The 13,322-nt window shown below is 41.3% G+C and overlaps 1 protein-coding gene across 2 annotated transcripts in view; it reads left to right on the forward strand.

Annotated features, from left to right (window-relative positions):
- The window catches only part of MAP3K20 (mitogen-activated protein kinase kinase kinase 20), a 160,981-nt gene extending 149,612 nt beyond the window's left edge, over positions 1-11,369 (forward strand). For both annotated transcript variants that reach the window (XM_053266793.1, XM_053266802.1), the window contains exons 18-20: positions 6,451-6,525; positions 7,609-7,759; positions 9,836-11,369. In XM_053266793.1, the coding sequence (XP_053122768.1) occupies positions 6,451-6,525; positions 7,609-7,759; positions 9,836-10,533 (924 nt within the window). In that variant the 3' untranslated portion in view covers positions 10,534-11,369. The remainder of the gene's footprint in view (positions 1-6,450; positions 6,526-7,608; positions 7,760-9,835) is intronic.
- The last annotated feature ends 1,953 nt before the right edge of the window (positions 11,370-13,322 follow it).

Below are 13,322 nucleotides of genomic sequence, written 5' to 3' on the forward strand. Positions count from 1 at the left end.
AGGTAGATGACTCGAGCGCAAGTGGAGAAAGACTCGACTTGAATCCAACAGATTGCAACATAGAGCTCATTTGAAAATCTATACTCAGGCAATACATGTGGCAAAGAAGCAATTATTTTGTGCCCGTATTGCATCTGCAAGTTCACTTCCGGTGGAGTTGTTCAGGGTTGTGAGAGGGCTAATATGTATCCCTCCTCCCTTGAATCAGAATCTGGAACCATCGACTACCTGTTGTGATGTGTTTAATGAATTATTTGTGGGGGAAATTTCTCATATTCGGGCTGACTTAGACTTCAGTGTCTGATGTGGAGGTGTCCAGCAACTCCTCTTGTGTAGTTAGGTTGGATCAGTTCCAGTTTGTGACTCCTGAGGATGTGGATGAGCTGCTTGGAACGGTGTGGACTACCACCTGGCCTCTTGACCCTTGCCCAACATGGCTTATATTATATGGCAGGGGGATTGTTGTAGAAAGCCTGATCGAGATCATAAATGCTTCTCTGAGAGAAGGCAGGATGCCTCCTTGTCTTAAGGAGGCAATTATTAGACCACTTCTGAAGAAGCCTGCCTTGGATCACTCAGAATTGAGCAACTATAGCCTGTCTCCAACCCTCTGTGGCTGGGCAAGGTAAATGTGAGAGTGGTGGCTTCCCAGCTCCAGACAGTCTTGGAGGAAACTGATTATCTAGACCCATTTCGAACTGGCTTTCCAGTGGGCTATGGGGTGGAGAATGCCTTGGTCTGCCTGATGGATGATCTCCAATTGGGAATTGGCAGAGGAAGTGTGACTCTGTTGGTCCTCTCAGCTGCTTCTGAAACTATTGACCATAGTATCCCTCTGGAGTGTCTGAGGGGGTTAGGAGTTGGAGGCACTGCTTTGCAGTGGTTCCACTCCTACCTCTCGGGCAGGTTCCAGATGGTGTCCCTTGGAGACTGCTGTTCTTCAAAATCTGAACTTTTGTATGGTGTCCCTCAGGGCTCCATATTGTCTCTGATGTTGTTTAACATCTACATGAAACTGCTGGGAGAGATCATCAGGAGATTTGGTGCAGGGTGCTATCAGTATGCTGATGACACCCAAATCAATTTCTGCTTGTCAACATCATCGGGAGAGGCATAACCTCCCTAAATGCCTGCTTGGAGGCGGTGATGGGCTGGACGAGGGATAACAAATTGAGACTGAATCCAAATAAGATGGAGGTACTCATTGTGCGGGGTCCAAACTCGGGAGATGAGTTTGATCTGCACTTCCCCAGAAGGAACAGGTGTGCAGTCTGGGGGTGCTTCTGGATCCAAGCCTCTCCCTGGTGCCTCATGTTGAGGCAGTGGCCAGAAGTGCCTTCTATCAGCTTCAGCTGATACGCCAGCTGAGTCCATTTCTTGAAATAAAGGACCTCAGGACAGTGGTACATATGCTGGTAACCTCCAGACTGGATTGCTGCAATGTGTTCTATGTGGGGCTGCCCTTGTACGTAGTCCGGAAACTACAGTTGGTCCAGAATGAGGATGCCAGGTTAGTCTCTGTGTTATCTCAGAGAGATCATGTTACACCTCTATTGAAAGAGCTACACTGGCTGAGGATAAGTTTCCGGGCAAAATACAAGGTGCTGGTTATATCCTATAAAGCCCTAAATGGCTTGGACCCTGGGTATTTAAGAGAATGTCTTCTTCGTTATGAATCCAGATCATCAGGAGAGGTCCGTCTGCAGTTGCCACCAGCTTGTCTGGTGGCCACTTGGGGACAGGCCTTCTCCGCTGTTGCCCCAAAGCTTTTGAATGAGCTCCCTACTGAAATAAGAGTCTCCCCATCTGTGACTTTTTAAAAGTCTTTAAAGATGCATCTGTTCACCAAGGCTTTTAATTAAATAGTATTTTAATAGCTTTAACATTGTTTTAAAAATATTTTAGAAATTTAAATTGTTGTAATGTGTCAATCTTTTCTGTTATCATTTATTTTGTTTTAATTAATGTTTTAACTTCTCTGTCATTTATTTTGTTTTAACTAATGTTTTAACCTTTCTGTTGTAAACCCGCCCAAAGACGTGAGTTTGGGCGGTATAGAAAATATGATAGATAGATAGATAGATAGATAAAAGCAATTCAGTAAAGAATTTTAAAGCATGGGAAAATAAAAATGGTATTTGCTGGTGCTGAGAAGGCATCAAGCAGGCACGAATGAAGCTTTCTCTCGCAGGAAGCATCCCACAAATAGGGGATAGACCTTCTCTGCAACCACCTCCTGCTTCACGTCCGATGGCGAGGCACCCAGTGGAGGGCCTCCAAACATGACCTCATTGTTGAAGAAGGTTCATGTTGAAGAAGGCATCCTTTAGCTAGCCAAGCTCCAAGCTGCAAAGGGCTTTAAGGGTAAGCACCAGCACTCTGAAGTCTGCCTGGAGACAAGAAGACAAAGGTTTTGTCTGAAGGTGATCCATCTCTTCTGGTTGGGATCCAAAGGGTCAGGTTTGCAGTCTGGAGAGTGATAGATCCAGCACTGTCCCTGGAGGCTGAGGTGGCATCCATGCTGTGCAGCACTGTTCACCAGCTAACAACCAGCTGCAACCCCTTCTGAACAGAGACAGCCTGGCCAGGCAACTTCTAGACTGGATGACTGAACATAGGGTGGCTTTTGAAGACATCAGAAATGTCAGATAGTACAAAATGCAGCTGCTGGGTTATTAACTGGGACTGGCTATAGGAAATATCTGTCTCCTGTTCTTCAACAGCTCCACCATTTGCCAGTTTATTGTGGGCACAATTCAAAGTGCCGGTCACAATTCAAAGTGCTTAGCCCCTGCTTACTGAGCAAAGAGGCACCTTTTAACGTGTTGATTCTCTTTATTTAGCAGGGGGAGAGTAACTGGCCCTATCCACCCCCAGCACAGTGCTTCCAGTGACTGTTGCTGGTGTTTGTCTTATGTTTCTTTTTTAGATTGTGAGTCCTTTTGGGACAGGGAGCCATCTTATCTTCTTATTTATTATTTCTCTGTGTAAACCGCCCTGAGCCATTTTTGGAAGGGCAGTATAGAAATTGAATGAATGAATGAATGAATGAATGAATGAATGAATAAATGAATAATGTTCTAAACAGCTTGGGGCATGGCTGCCTGAAGGACTGCCCTCCCACTGAGCCCTATGTTCTTTATCAGAGGCCTTCCCCCGTGTCTCCCCACTTTCTGAAGTTAGGTGCATGGTAACTGGGCTGAAGACTTTCTCAGTTGTGGCACCATCTGTCTAGAATATCCTTCCCAGAGAAGCTCTCTTGATGCCTACTTTGACGTCTTTTGGGGAGCAGGCAAAGTTTTGTTTTTAATTTGCCCCAGGCCTTCTAGCATGTTATGTAGTTGGTTTTAATTATTTCATGGTTTCTACTGGATTTTATGGACTGGTAATGGCTGCCTGCCATTTTTATTTAATTGTTTTATATTGCTCTTGTATTTGCTTTTAGTATTTCAAGTGTGTTCTGCCCTGGGAGTTTTGTACTGAAGGGCAGCTTATGAATTTACTTACACAATAAATAAATAAAATTAGGGCCAGGTCCCATGAGGCTCTCGACACATAGCTGCCATCTACTTGGCTATTGCTGAATTCCAGATCCGGCAGCATGCACAAAACTGGCCAAGAGAATTCCACTGATGTACATGATGACCTCTGCAGAGATTTCAGCATGATGTCGCAACTGGATTGTGACGGTTGCAGTGGCTTCCTAGAAACTGATGCCCACAGAGAAATTACACAGAGAAGCACAGTCAAAGAACCCTATCAGCATGCATATTACAGGAACTGGGACTCAGCATGGGCTTTCCAGTGGCAGCTGTGTGCCAATGAGATCGGATGACTCTAGTGTTCTAGAACATGGCCAGTGCACTACTTCAAATTGCACAATCACAGTTGCACAACACTGTGTCCCCTTGGAAAAAACAGACTTAGCGTCATGCAACTGCACTTGCACAATTTTTAATAATCGCTCACCAGCCCTCTCCTGCAACAGCGTTGCAACATGTTACACTGAGCAGCATGTGAACCACTGCCTAATATTTGCTGGATTCTAGTTTACCCCCTGGTTATTGTAAGCAAACTGCAAACCCATCAGCTAAGCATTAATTATTATTATTCACTATTGGTAATTATTGTAGGAAAAGATTAATTTGCCCAAGAATATTTTTTTACAAAACATAGTGGCCATGATCCAAAGAACTCTGCAATGAGTTCTCTCAGTGCTAGAGGGCCTTATACTTATTTTTCTGAAGTAGCAGCCCCCTGCCACCCTGAAACCATGCCACATGGCAAGCTACTTTTAAAACAAGAGCAGTTTGGGATATGGCATGGAGTAGGGCGGGGAGTTAGCTGTTCAAAGGAAAAACTACTTGAGCTGGGCTAGCGGAAACTCCTTCCATGAAACTAGGCAGCTCTTTTGGTCCTGGTCCATTTTGGAATGGTGGCTTAAACATGAGATTATCTAGAAACTATTAAGTAGTACGACAACAAACATTTTACCTAGATTTAAAATTTCACAAATGGGACTTGCTCTCCAAGCAGGGCAGTTCCTCAAGGAGGTCCTCCTGGATAGGGTTGCCAGCTCTGATGTTGTTCCTAGAGATTTCCCTCCTCTGCCCATTTTTGACAATACCGAGCCATTAAAATCTCCCAGATAGGTTTCAATAGTCACCTAGAAATCAATGCAGATTCTGGAAGGTTCAAGAGTTATTTATTTATTTAACATATTTCTATACCGCCCCAAACCTGTGATCAGTCGTGGAAGGTTGGCAATCCTAACCACAATATATCAGTAATCTAGATCCATGATGAACCAAGCATGCTCTGTGAGAATGGTCTGAAGATACATGTGTACAGTCACATTTCTAAAGCTAAGCAAGTCTGAACGTTGCCAATCCTGCATGGAAAGTGCCTGGAAATCTTATAGATGCATCTGTGGACTCACTGGAGGAAGGAAACAGGACAGACATGACATTATCACTTTTGCTTTGCTTACATGTCTGTAAGTTTGTAAGTTTATTTTAACATCCTGCTTTTGCTCATTAAGGTCATTTTAAAAAGCTTTTGTGAAGTGTTGTCATGTGCATTTCATAGCCACTATATCTATTTATCCAAAATTATCATTGTTAAAATCACTGCCTCGCACATTTCCAATGGGGTGTCCTGGGCAAGTGGGGAAGGTTCTGAAGATTTAATGTACACACATGATACATTGGTATCTGGCAATCATTTGTAAAGTCATATAGTTTAATGAAAAATTTAAGGAACCCCTGTAATTTTGCTGCTGCTGTTGTTGCTGCACACCATTTTTCATGTGACTGGCAGTGGATTACTTCTTGTGACTTATGACAATCACTGCCACCGTATGTGTAAAAGTACATTGGTAGGCAAGGAGGTAAAGAACTAAAAATGAAGACGCAAATGACCCCTTATTTCAGGTTGTGGGATGATGGTTTCTCTTCCCTCAAAAAGCTGTATTTCAACATCAAAGTGGAATCTTTCGATGTGGAAACATAAATTATTAGGTCAGTTCACATGATCAAGACTAGGGTAGGAGAAGCCCCCTCCCATCGTTCAGGAGCGATGCACACTCTCGATATTTGAGCGTTGGTCAGTGACAAACAAGGTTGGAGGCGCTGGCAGCAGCTGGGTCAGAGGGCTTTCCATCCTCTCTCGTTCAGCAGCTGAGTATTTTTGTTAGGGCTTCTGCCTATAGCGACTAGTTTGAGCCAGCAGTGAGTACAATATAAAGAGGTGAGGAAGTAATAAAGCCATGGCCAAAATTATAGTAGCTAAAAAATCAGAGAAACCGAGATAAACTCCCAGTTGAAGGAACAAATTAGGGTTTGAAATACAAACAGGTTAACAGGTAAAATTATAGCATTTAAACAAATGCAGGTGGGAAGAGTGAAAACAGATACAATATTATTGGGGAAATGGTAGCCATTTATTTTCTTAGATTTAGCAGGGGGAGAGCAATTGGTCCTATCCAGCCCCGGCACAGCATCCCTCCAGGGGCTGCTGCCAGTGTCTACCTTATGTTTCTTTTTAGACTATGAACCCTTTGGGGACAGGGAGCCATCTTATTAGTTTATTATTATTTTTATCTATGTACATCACTTTGGGAACTTTTGTCAAAAAGCAGTATATAAATATTTGTTGTTTGTTTGCTATTGCTTACTGGAATATGAAGCAGTCCAGTCCCAGGTATTATTGGTTCAAGAATAATGGAAGACGCATATGTCAAGCAAGACATTGTGGCCAAGGATTGAGGTCTTTTAAACTTCTGTATTTCATTTTCATATAAGTGTTCTGTTGGGTTTTTATTCTTTTTGAAGAAAAACCCCATTAAATGGAATGTAGAGGTTCTCCAGTGATTGTCAGAATGGTTTTCTCCCAAAAATAGAGAAACGACAAATTATTAAAATATGTAAATGTTGTGTTATTTCCTTGCAGCCGCCATTTGTAATGGATAAATGGATTGTGGGGATAGAAGAAGATCAGGCCGTGGAATGTATAGTAACTTATGAGGTGAGTGCACTTTGGGGGAACATGAGCAATCCACCCCTTCTGTCAATACAGTCTCATAATGAGGAACTGCCAATCCTTAACTTTTTTACCCACTGTAGTAAAGGCCAAATGCTGTAATTAATTTTAAACTACCAACTTTTCATACAAATTTGAATGCTGTCTTCAGAAACTGTTCCCAGACTCCTAACTGGGAAAGCTCTCTCCCTTAAGTTGAAAAAAAAAATTACTTTTTTCTTTGAGTAATGGTCGGTGTAGGTGGTGTTTGTTGAAGAGACTATCTTTCTTACCTTTTTGGTGAAACGCTAATTAGCAGAGCAGAGGAACAACAGGAGAAGGGAAAGGGTGAGAAGGAAAACATAAAATAAAAACCTAGAAGCAATTTAGCTATGTATAATAGGATGGAAATTAGCCTTTGTATGAGGAGGTTTTTGGATACTTAGAAAAAAGTGTTTCATAAAGACCAATGGGATATTTCACACTGAGGCTAATAATTGAAATTTCAGCTCTGTCCTGTGGCATGGATTCAAGCAGTGAGAGTACGATATAGGAAAATTCTGGACCTTGCTTGCGTGCCTCAGAAGTGTAGAACAGTGGCTTTCTGTTAACAGGAAGAGTAACCCTAGGTTCCTTTCAGACCGCAGCTCCTCACAGGAATCAGAGTTTGACAGCAGGATTAAAGAGCTAGCCACTGTGGGCAAGCTACCACAAGGGAACCCCCGCAACAATACCTGCTTAGTGCCTACCTCTTCCAGCAGAAAAGATTATTTACTTGAAGCACCACATGATCTCATAATTACTAAACGATTATGTTAAAAGCCAGCCATTAAAATCTTGCCTTTGTTCAGTATACTATTGGGGGGGGGCAGGGAGAGGGAGAGCATAATTTGCCATCAGGTTGGTTGTACAACTCAAACATATTTGAGATCAGACTAGAAGATGATATCAAACAAACCCAGCATGTGAATTTATGGTACTCTCAATTTCACAATTGTTAAGTTCCGGGTCTGAACGAGTGTTGTGTAGCTGTTGTGGAGTGTTTATTTTTTCCTTCTGAATAATAGCTTGGTTTTGTTTCTTGAACAGAGTGATGTCAGAACTCCAAAGTTCACCAAACATATCCAGCCAGTTCGGTGGAGTGATGTGAAACCTCAGGATGAGGTGAAGTCAATAGAGCTGAAAATACAGATGTCGCTCTCAAACTTGGAAGGCAATCCTAGGAGCAGATCCAATTCTAGTAAGTGTAGAGGTGCTTTGAAATTGGGAGGACATAAGCAAAAAGGCATTCATGAGATCTGTTTCAGAAATGTACTCAAACTAAGCAAAGATGGCAGACATCTCTCTCAAATGTTCCTCTACACATTTTTTAAAAGGCTCTCCTGTCTTTATTTATTGACTTCATAGAATTCTATCTGCTCAGCTTCTGGAGAGCAAGGAGCATTTTGTCCTTAGAGTAAACAAAATAATTTATTATTTCTTGTTTACACAGTCAGACAGGTGTTATTGACTGGTTTGTTTTATCCAGACATTGAGTCCTTCCCAAGGACCTGGGATGGCTGAATTTTATTGTCAATGTTGTTGCTGTTATAGATATCGTCGCAGAATATAGGCTGTTCCCAGTAAAGCTGCTTTTTGTAATTGGCTGATGGTGATTTCTGTGGCCCCTATGGTGTTGAGGTGCTATTATTATTATTATAATATTAATTAATAAGCAAGTTTAATTGTTAGCCACCCCATAACAACACAGGATTAAAACATACAATAAAAAGCATAACAGACAAAAGGGGTGAAAAGAAAATACAAAACACAATACAAAGCAGTTTAAAAACTTATTTTAAAATTAGTTAAAAATAAAATAAAATCTGAAAATCAGAAATTAAAAGGCTTGGGTAAACAAAAACGTTTTTATCTAGCACCTAAAAGAATAAAGTGATGAAGCCAAGCAAACCTCACTGGGGAGGCTATTCCATATATGGGGTGCCCTCAAAAAGGCCCTCTCCCTAGTAGCCACCTGCCTCACCTTGTTTGGCAGAGACACTCAGAGCAGGGCCTCCGAAGAAGATCTTAAGGTCAGAGTTGATACATATGGGACAGGACATACTCTCTCTCTCACACCATGGGTGGTGGCAAATTTTAATAGTGAACCTGTGTACAGGTCAAATGCATGGTAGATATAAAGTGTACTGCTGTTCGTGCATTTGACATAATGTGTGAATAACTTTATATGGGTGCAGAGCTGTCCTGACCATGTACACACACTCCTTCTCTCCCTCTCCCCGCCTCCCCCAGACAACATGGCAAGTGACGGTTGATGGAGCAGCCACCAATATTTCCAGTCACTCACCTGTCTTCTCTTTTGGGCGGTGTGGCTGAGAGGACTGGGCCAAGTGAGGGCGCCCAGAACGAGTAGAGAGGAGAAGCATTGTGGCTGCTTCCCAGTGCAGCAGCACCACATCTGCTCTCTCATCACCCACATCTGGGCAGCCCAATCCCCACTTCTGCTGCAGCTAGGCAAGCAAGCAAGCAAAGTGGCTGCTTCTTGCTCATGTAGCCTCTACCTCCTCTTGCGCACCTCTTTCTCCCTCTGAGCAGTGCAGCAGGCTCATCATATCTCTCCTAGAGTGAGAAAGCAACAAATATGGTTGCTGTACCAGCTCACACTGGGAAGGAAGCATTCTTCATGTGTCTTCTCCCCTGAGAATGCTGGAAGAAAGGTATTCAGAATGAATGCTGTTTCCATTGGAAAATAGGCAGGATATAAATATTTTTAATAAACTAAACTAAACTAAATTAATATAATATAATTATAAAATAAAATAATAATAATAGCAGCAACAACAACTCAGAAGTCCTAATATATTCAGTTGCATTTGACTGCACCTTTGCAACTTGTAGGGACAAAGTTAATGTGACGTGGGAAGCATATGAATGCTCCCCAAATTTGAGTTTTAAAATTAAAACAGCCCATTGAACACTGCAGTTATGATCAGAACAGTGGCACTAGCTCCCCTAAAGGAAAGGGGCGTGTGAGCTTTTTTCCTATGTGCCATCTTCCCAATCTATATTCCGCTCCCCACCCAAAAGCTACTGCTAGCTCCATGGCTGGTGGGGAATACAGGCAGAGCATCTATATGGGGGGGGAGTCTTACACACCCCACTACTGCCCAAGCAAATCACCCCCCCCCACACACACAGCTGCATTTGAGTAAAACAAAAAATGACAGATCTGATCATAGATCCCTTATGTAGCTCCTACTTCTGGTATGTATTAATAAAGACCTGGAATTGGACACTGATGCTTGTTTTATTTCAGGTATTGACTGTCAATGGATGGACACACTGAGAATGCGTCATGTATCCAGCAGCCCTTCTCTCCAACATTCCCGCCCCCACAGCCCCAGCAGCTTAATAACTTTGCCATACCTTCAGAATCAAGACACCTATGCTGCTGCAGTGAGACGGACTCAGGTTCCCATAACCTATCAGATTATCTCTCTAAATCAGTCGAGAAGCTTATCCCCAACACCGTATCTATCATCTTTACATTTGAATTCAAAAGGAAGCAGCACCTCCAGTGCAGCTTCCGATAGCCCTTCAGAAAGAGACCAGTCCAAAACAAAAAGCAAGAACAGCTATCACAGTAGTACCTCTCGGAACATGTCAGTGACTGGAAGGCGTTTTGTTAGAAGCCCAGGAGGTGCTCAGGCAACTGGTAGAAATACTGAAAAACTTTACAGGACTTCCCAGTCAACATATAGTCAAAATCAATACCCATCCAAGTCACATGACCACAAAAGGTCACATGCACACTACCCACAGCAGCCGAAGTCCATACCAGGAATGCCCTTGAAAACGGAAAGTATACCCAAAGCAGAGGAAGAAGAGAGCAAAGTTAGCGATGGTGGATGGACAAAAGTTGAATATTCAAAGAAACCTCAACGACATGGTGCAGGCAAACAAAGCAAAGGGAAAGCGAAAGGACCTGGAAGAGGCCAAAAAATATCCCACTGATGGTTTCAAATAAATGGGTTTTGTCCTTTACTGAACAGAACACTTAATTTCTACAGAGAAAGATAGAACAATTTGTTTTTGTTTTTAAACTATTCAACACTGAATGTGAGACTCTAGGTGACCTGCACTGTAGATCTTCTCGAATGAGCTATTTAACACAAACACACTACCTCTTACAGAGACCACACCACAAGTCCGCAACCAATGAAGTGGGATTCCAATCAGGGCAGCCTCCATGAATAAAATGGACTGGTTTCCATTATGAATTTCAACATGTGGCAGGTTTTCTCTCCATAGTCAGGTGCCCACTATAACTTTATATTTCCATAAGCATCAAATAAGAAATCGCTGTGCACCATAAAGTTTTAGATAGCTTTACCTAGTCCTGAACTTGATACATTTGTGCAAAGCAATCCTTAACTTGCAAATGGCTTTTAAAAGAGTCTGACAAGTCTGGAAAGGTTATCCTCTTTTCACTACACAGCTCTTGATAAAGGATTCCGTCCTCTTGAAGTCTTTTCTCCCTGTTTCTATCCTTCTGCCTTTGGGCTGTTCCTCAGTGATGGGGAACATCCGTACACCTCCCTCAGTTTGAAGCTGTAGACCCAGATATATCCATTGGAATCATTTTTATGACCAGGAAATAATGTAACAATCTATGGAGGACAAGAAAATCATAGAAAGAGAAACTGTTTGTTGATAGTTCCTAATTTTGTTTGATGTGACAATATTTATTGACATATGGCAAATATTTTATTCATAACATTTTAATTATACTGTCTTTGTCAGTGTTGTTTTAATCTTAGTCTTCAGATAATAAAGGCAAATTATTGTTAGCATGGGTTGTGGTTCCTTTGAGATTCTTTGGTGGCATTTGTATTCTAAGGCTACAATCTTAAGGTTTACCAGCAAATATGTCTCATTGTACTCAACAGGACTTCAAGTAAACATAGTTAGAACTGGACAGTATTCCTGTTGACCTGTACGATTAAGGAAAATAAAGAGTGGTCTATAAATATATAATAGAATGAGATGGCAAGAATCCTGAAGTCATTGAGCAGACTGTAGTATCACAGATTACAGGATACCAGCCTTGAATGTTCCCTCCATGTATGGACCTGTATTATAAAGTTTTGGTTAAAACTGGTTTTTTGCCAATGTAGGCCTGGCCTCCTTGGTAATGATTGATGACTTTAATTATAAGTGGAAAACCTTGGTTAAAAATAAACTTCTTCAATTTGGGTTCTCCCATGAGGAAATTCTTAGATTAGGACATGATCAGGCCTGGCAGATTATTAAACAGCATATTGCCGATACAGAATTACAAGTGGATACAGCCTGTCTAAGGAGTGGTATCTATCTGGGGAAACAACTTTTTAATTCCACACCGGCAGCATATTTAGATAATATTCTTATCCCTAAATTTAGGCGTCCATTTACTCTTGCCCGCCTAAACGCCCATCCAACAGCTGTCTGGGATGGTAGATATAAAGGGATTGAGTTAAATTAAACTCAAATTCTTAATTTAGAATTAATTAATTAATTATTAAATTAATTTGCCCCTGTGGAATGGGTGCCATAGAAACTACCCCTCATGTTATTTTATATTGTAAATTTTATAGCAATGCTCGTTTAAAACTAATTTCCCCTCTTTTGGGGAAGTTTCCAGGTCACTCTGATGAATTTTATTTAGAGTTTTTGTAATCTAACTTTTGTAAAGAGATCACTTTCAATGTGGCTAGGCTTTACTACATTGTTTGTATTATACACTCGTAATGTTTTTTGTTGTACAGTCTGATTTACGATCGTAATAAAGTTTATCTATCTATCCATGTAAAAGAAGAAAAAAAGCTACCTGCAACTTATAGGAACTTGAACACCAGGAATTAGCACACCCAGCTGATTTCCTATAGTGATGGTTTTCTATTTGCAGTGGTTGACAACCTAACTACATTTAGTAGAGGAAGTCCTACTGAAACTGAGTAGTCCTTTAGAGAAATTATTTAGTAGTAGTACTGAGTAATTTAGTCAGGATGTCAGCCAGTGAGTTTTTCAAGTGAAGAAACTTTCAAATGTGATCTCCCATTCACAAATATGAAGTGGTACAAACTACCGCCAATCAACTCATTCGGCTGCAAGTGTATACCAGGCCAGATAGTCATTTGTCAGTTTTAAAAGCCTTATTGAAAGCATATCAATGAACAGAATAGTTTCCAATGGTTTAACTTAAAACCGGGTTGGGATAAAAATGTATAATTATGACTGGTTTGAGTATGGGCGAGTGTGCCTGAGCTTTTCGGAGATAGTAGTGACAGTCCTGAGGAATCATCAGCTTGCTGTAGTTGATTATCAAGATGTCCAAATGAATTCCTTTGCTTTTGTAAGCAATTTAATTCTGTGTCTAATTTTAATTTGCACTATACTGTGTCCACATCTGCTCTGTTAAAGCATTAATTAGCATTTAAAGGGGGGGCTGATGGTATTGATCACTCTTATTAAAACTGAACAAATCACACAACAGTGACTAGCTAGAAATCTTCATCCTGTACTGGAAATTAATCACTGTTAAGATAAGTGAGCCAAAGGGGGTGGTGGGGTGGGGGGAGAAGGGTAAGGAAGAACGTTTAAAACTATTCCATTGGGCGGGGGGGGGGCAGAGGTTGATAATGAAATTGTAGTTTTAAATAGACAACTATTTTGGGATAGATTTTAATGAGAACACCATTCATAAATTTTCTTAATTCACAGACTCAGATTAACTATCTCGAATGTCCTTGCTATGGTTTACC

This window comes from Hemicordylus capensis, chromosome 1 (assembly GCF_027244095.1).
Source record: "Hemicordylus capensis ecotype Gifberg chromosome 1, rHemCap1.1.pri, whole genome shotgun sequence".
In the NCBI taxonomy this organism is placed as follows: Eukaryota; Metazoa; Chordata; class Lepidosauria; order Squamata; family Cordylidae; genus Hemicordylus; species Hemicordylus capensis.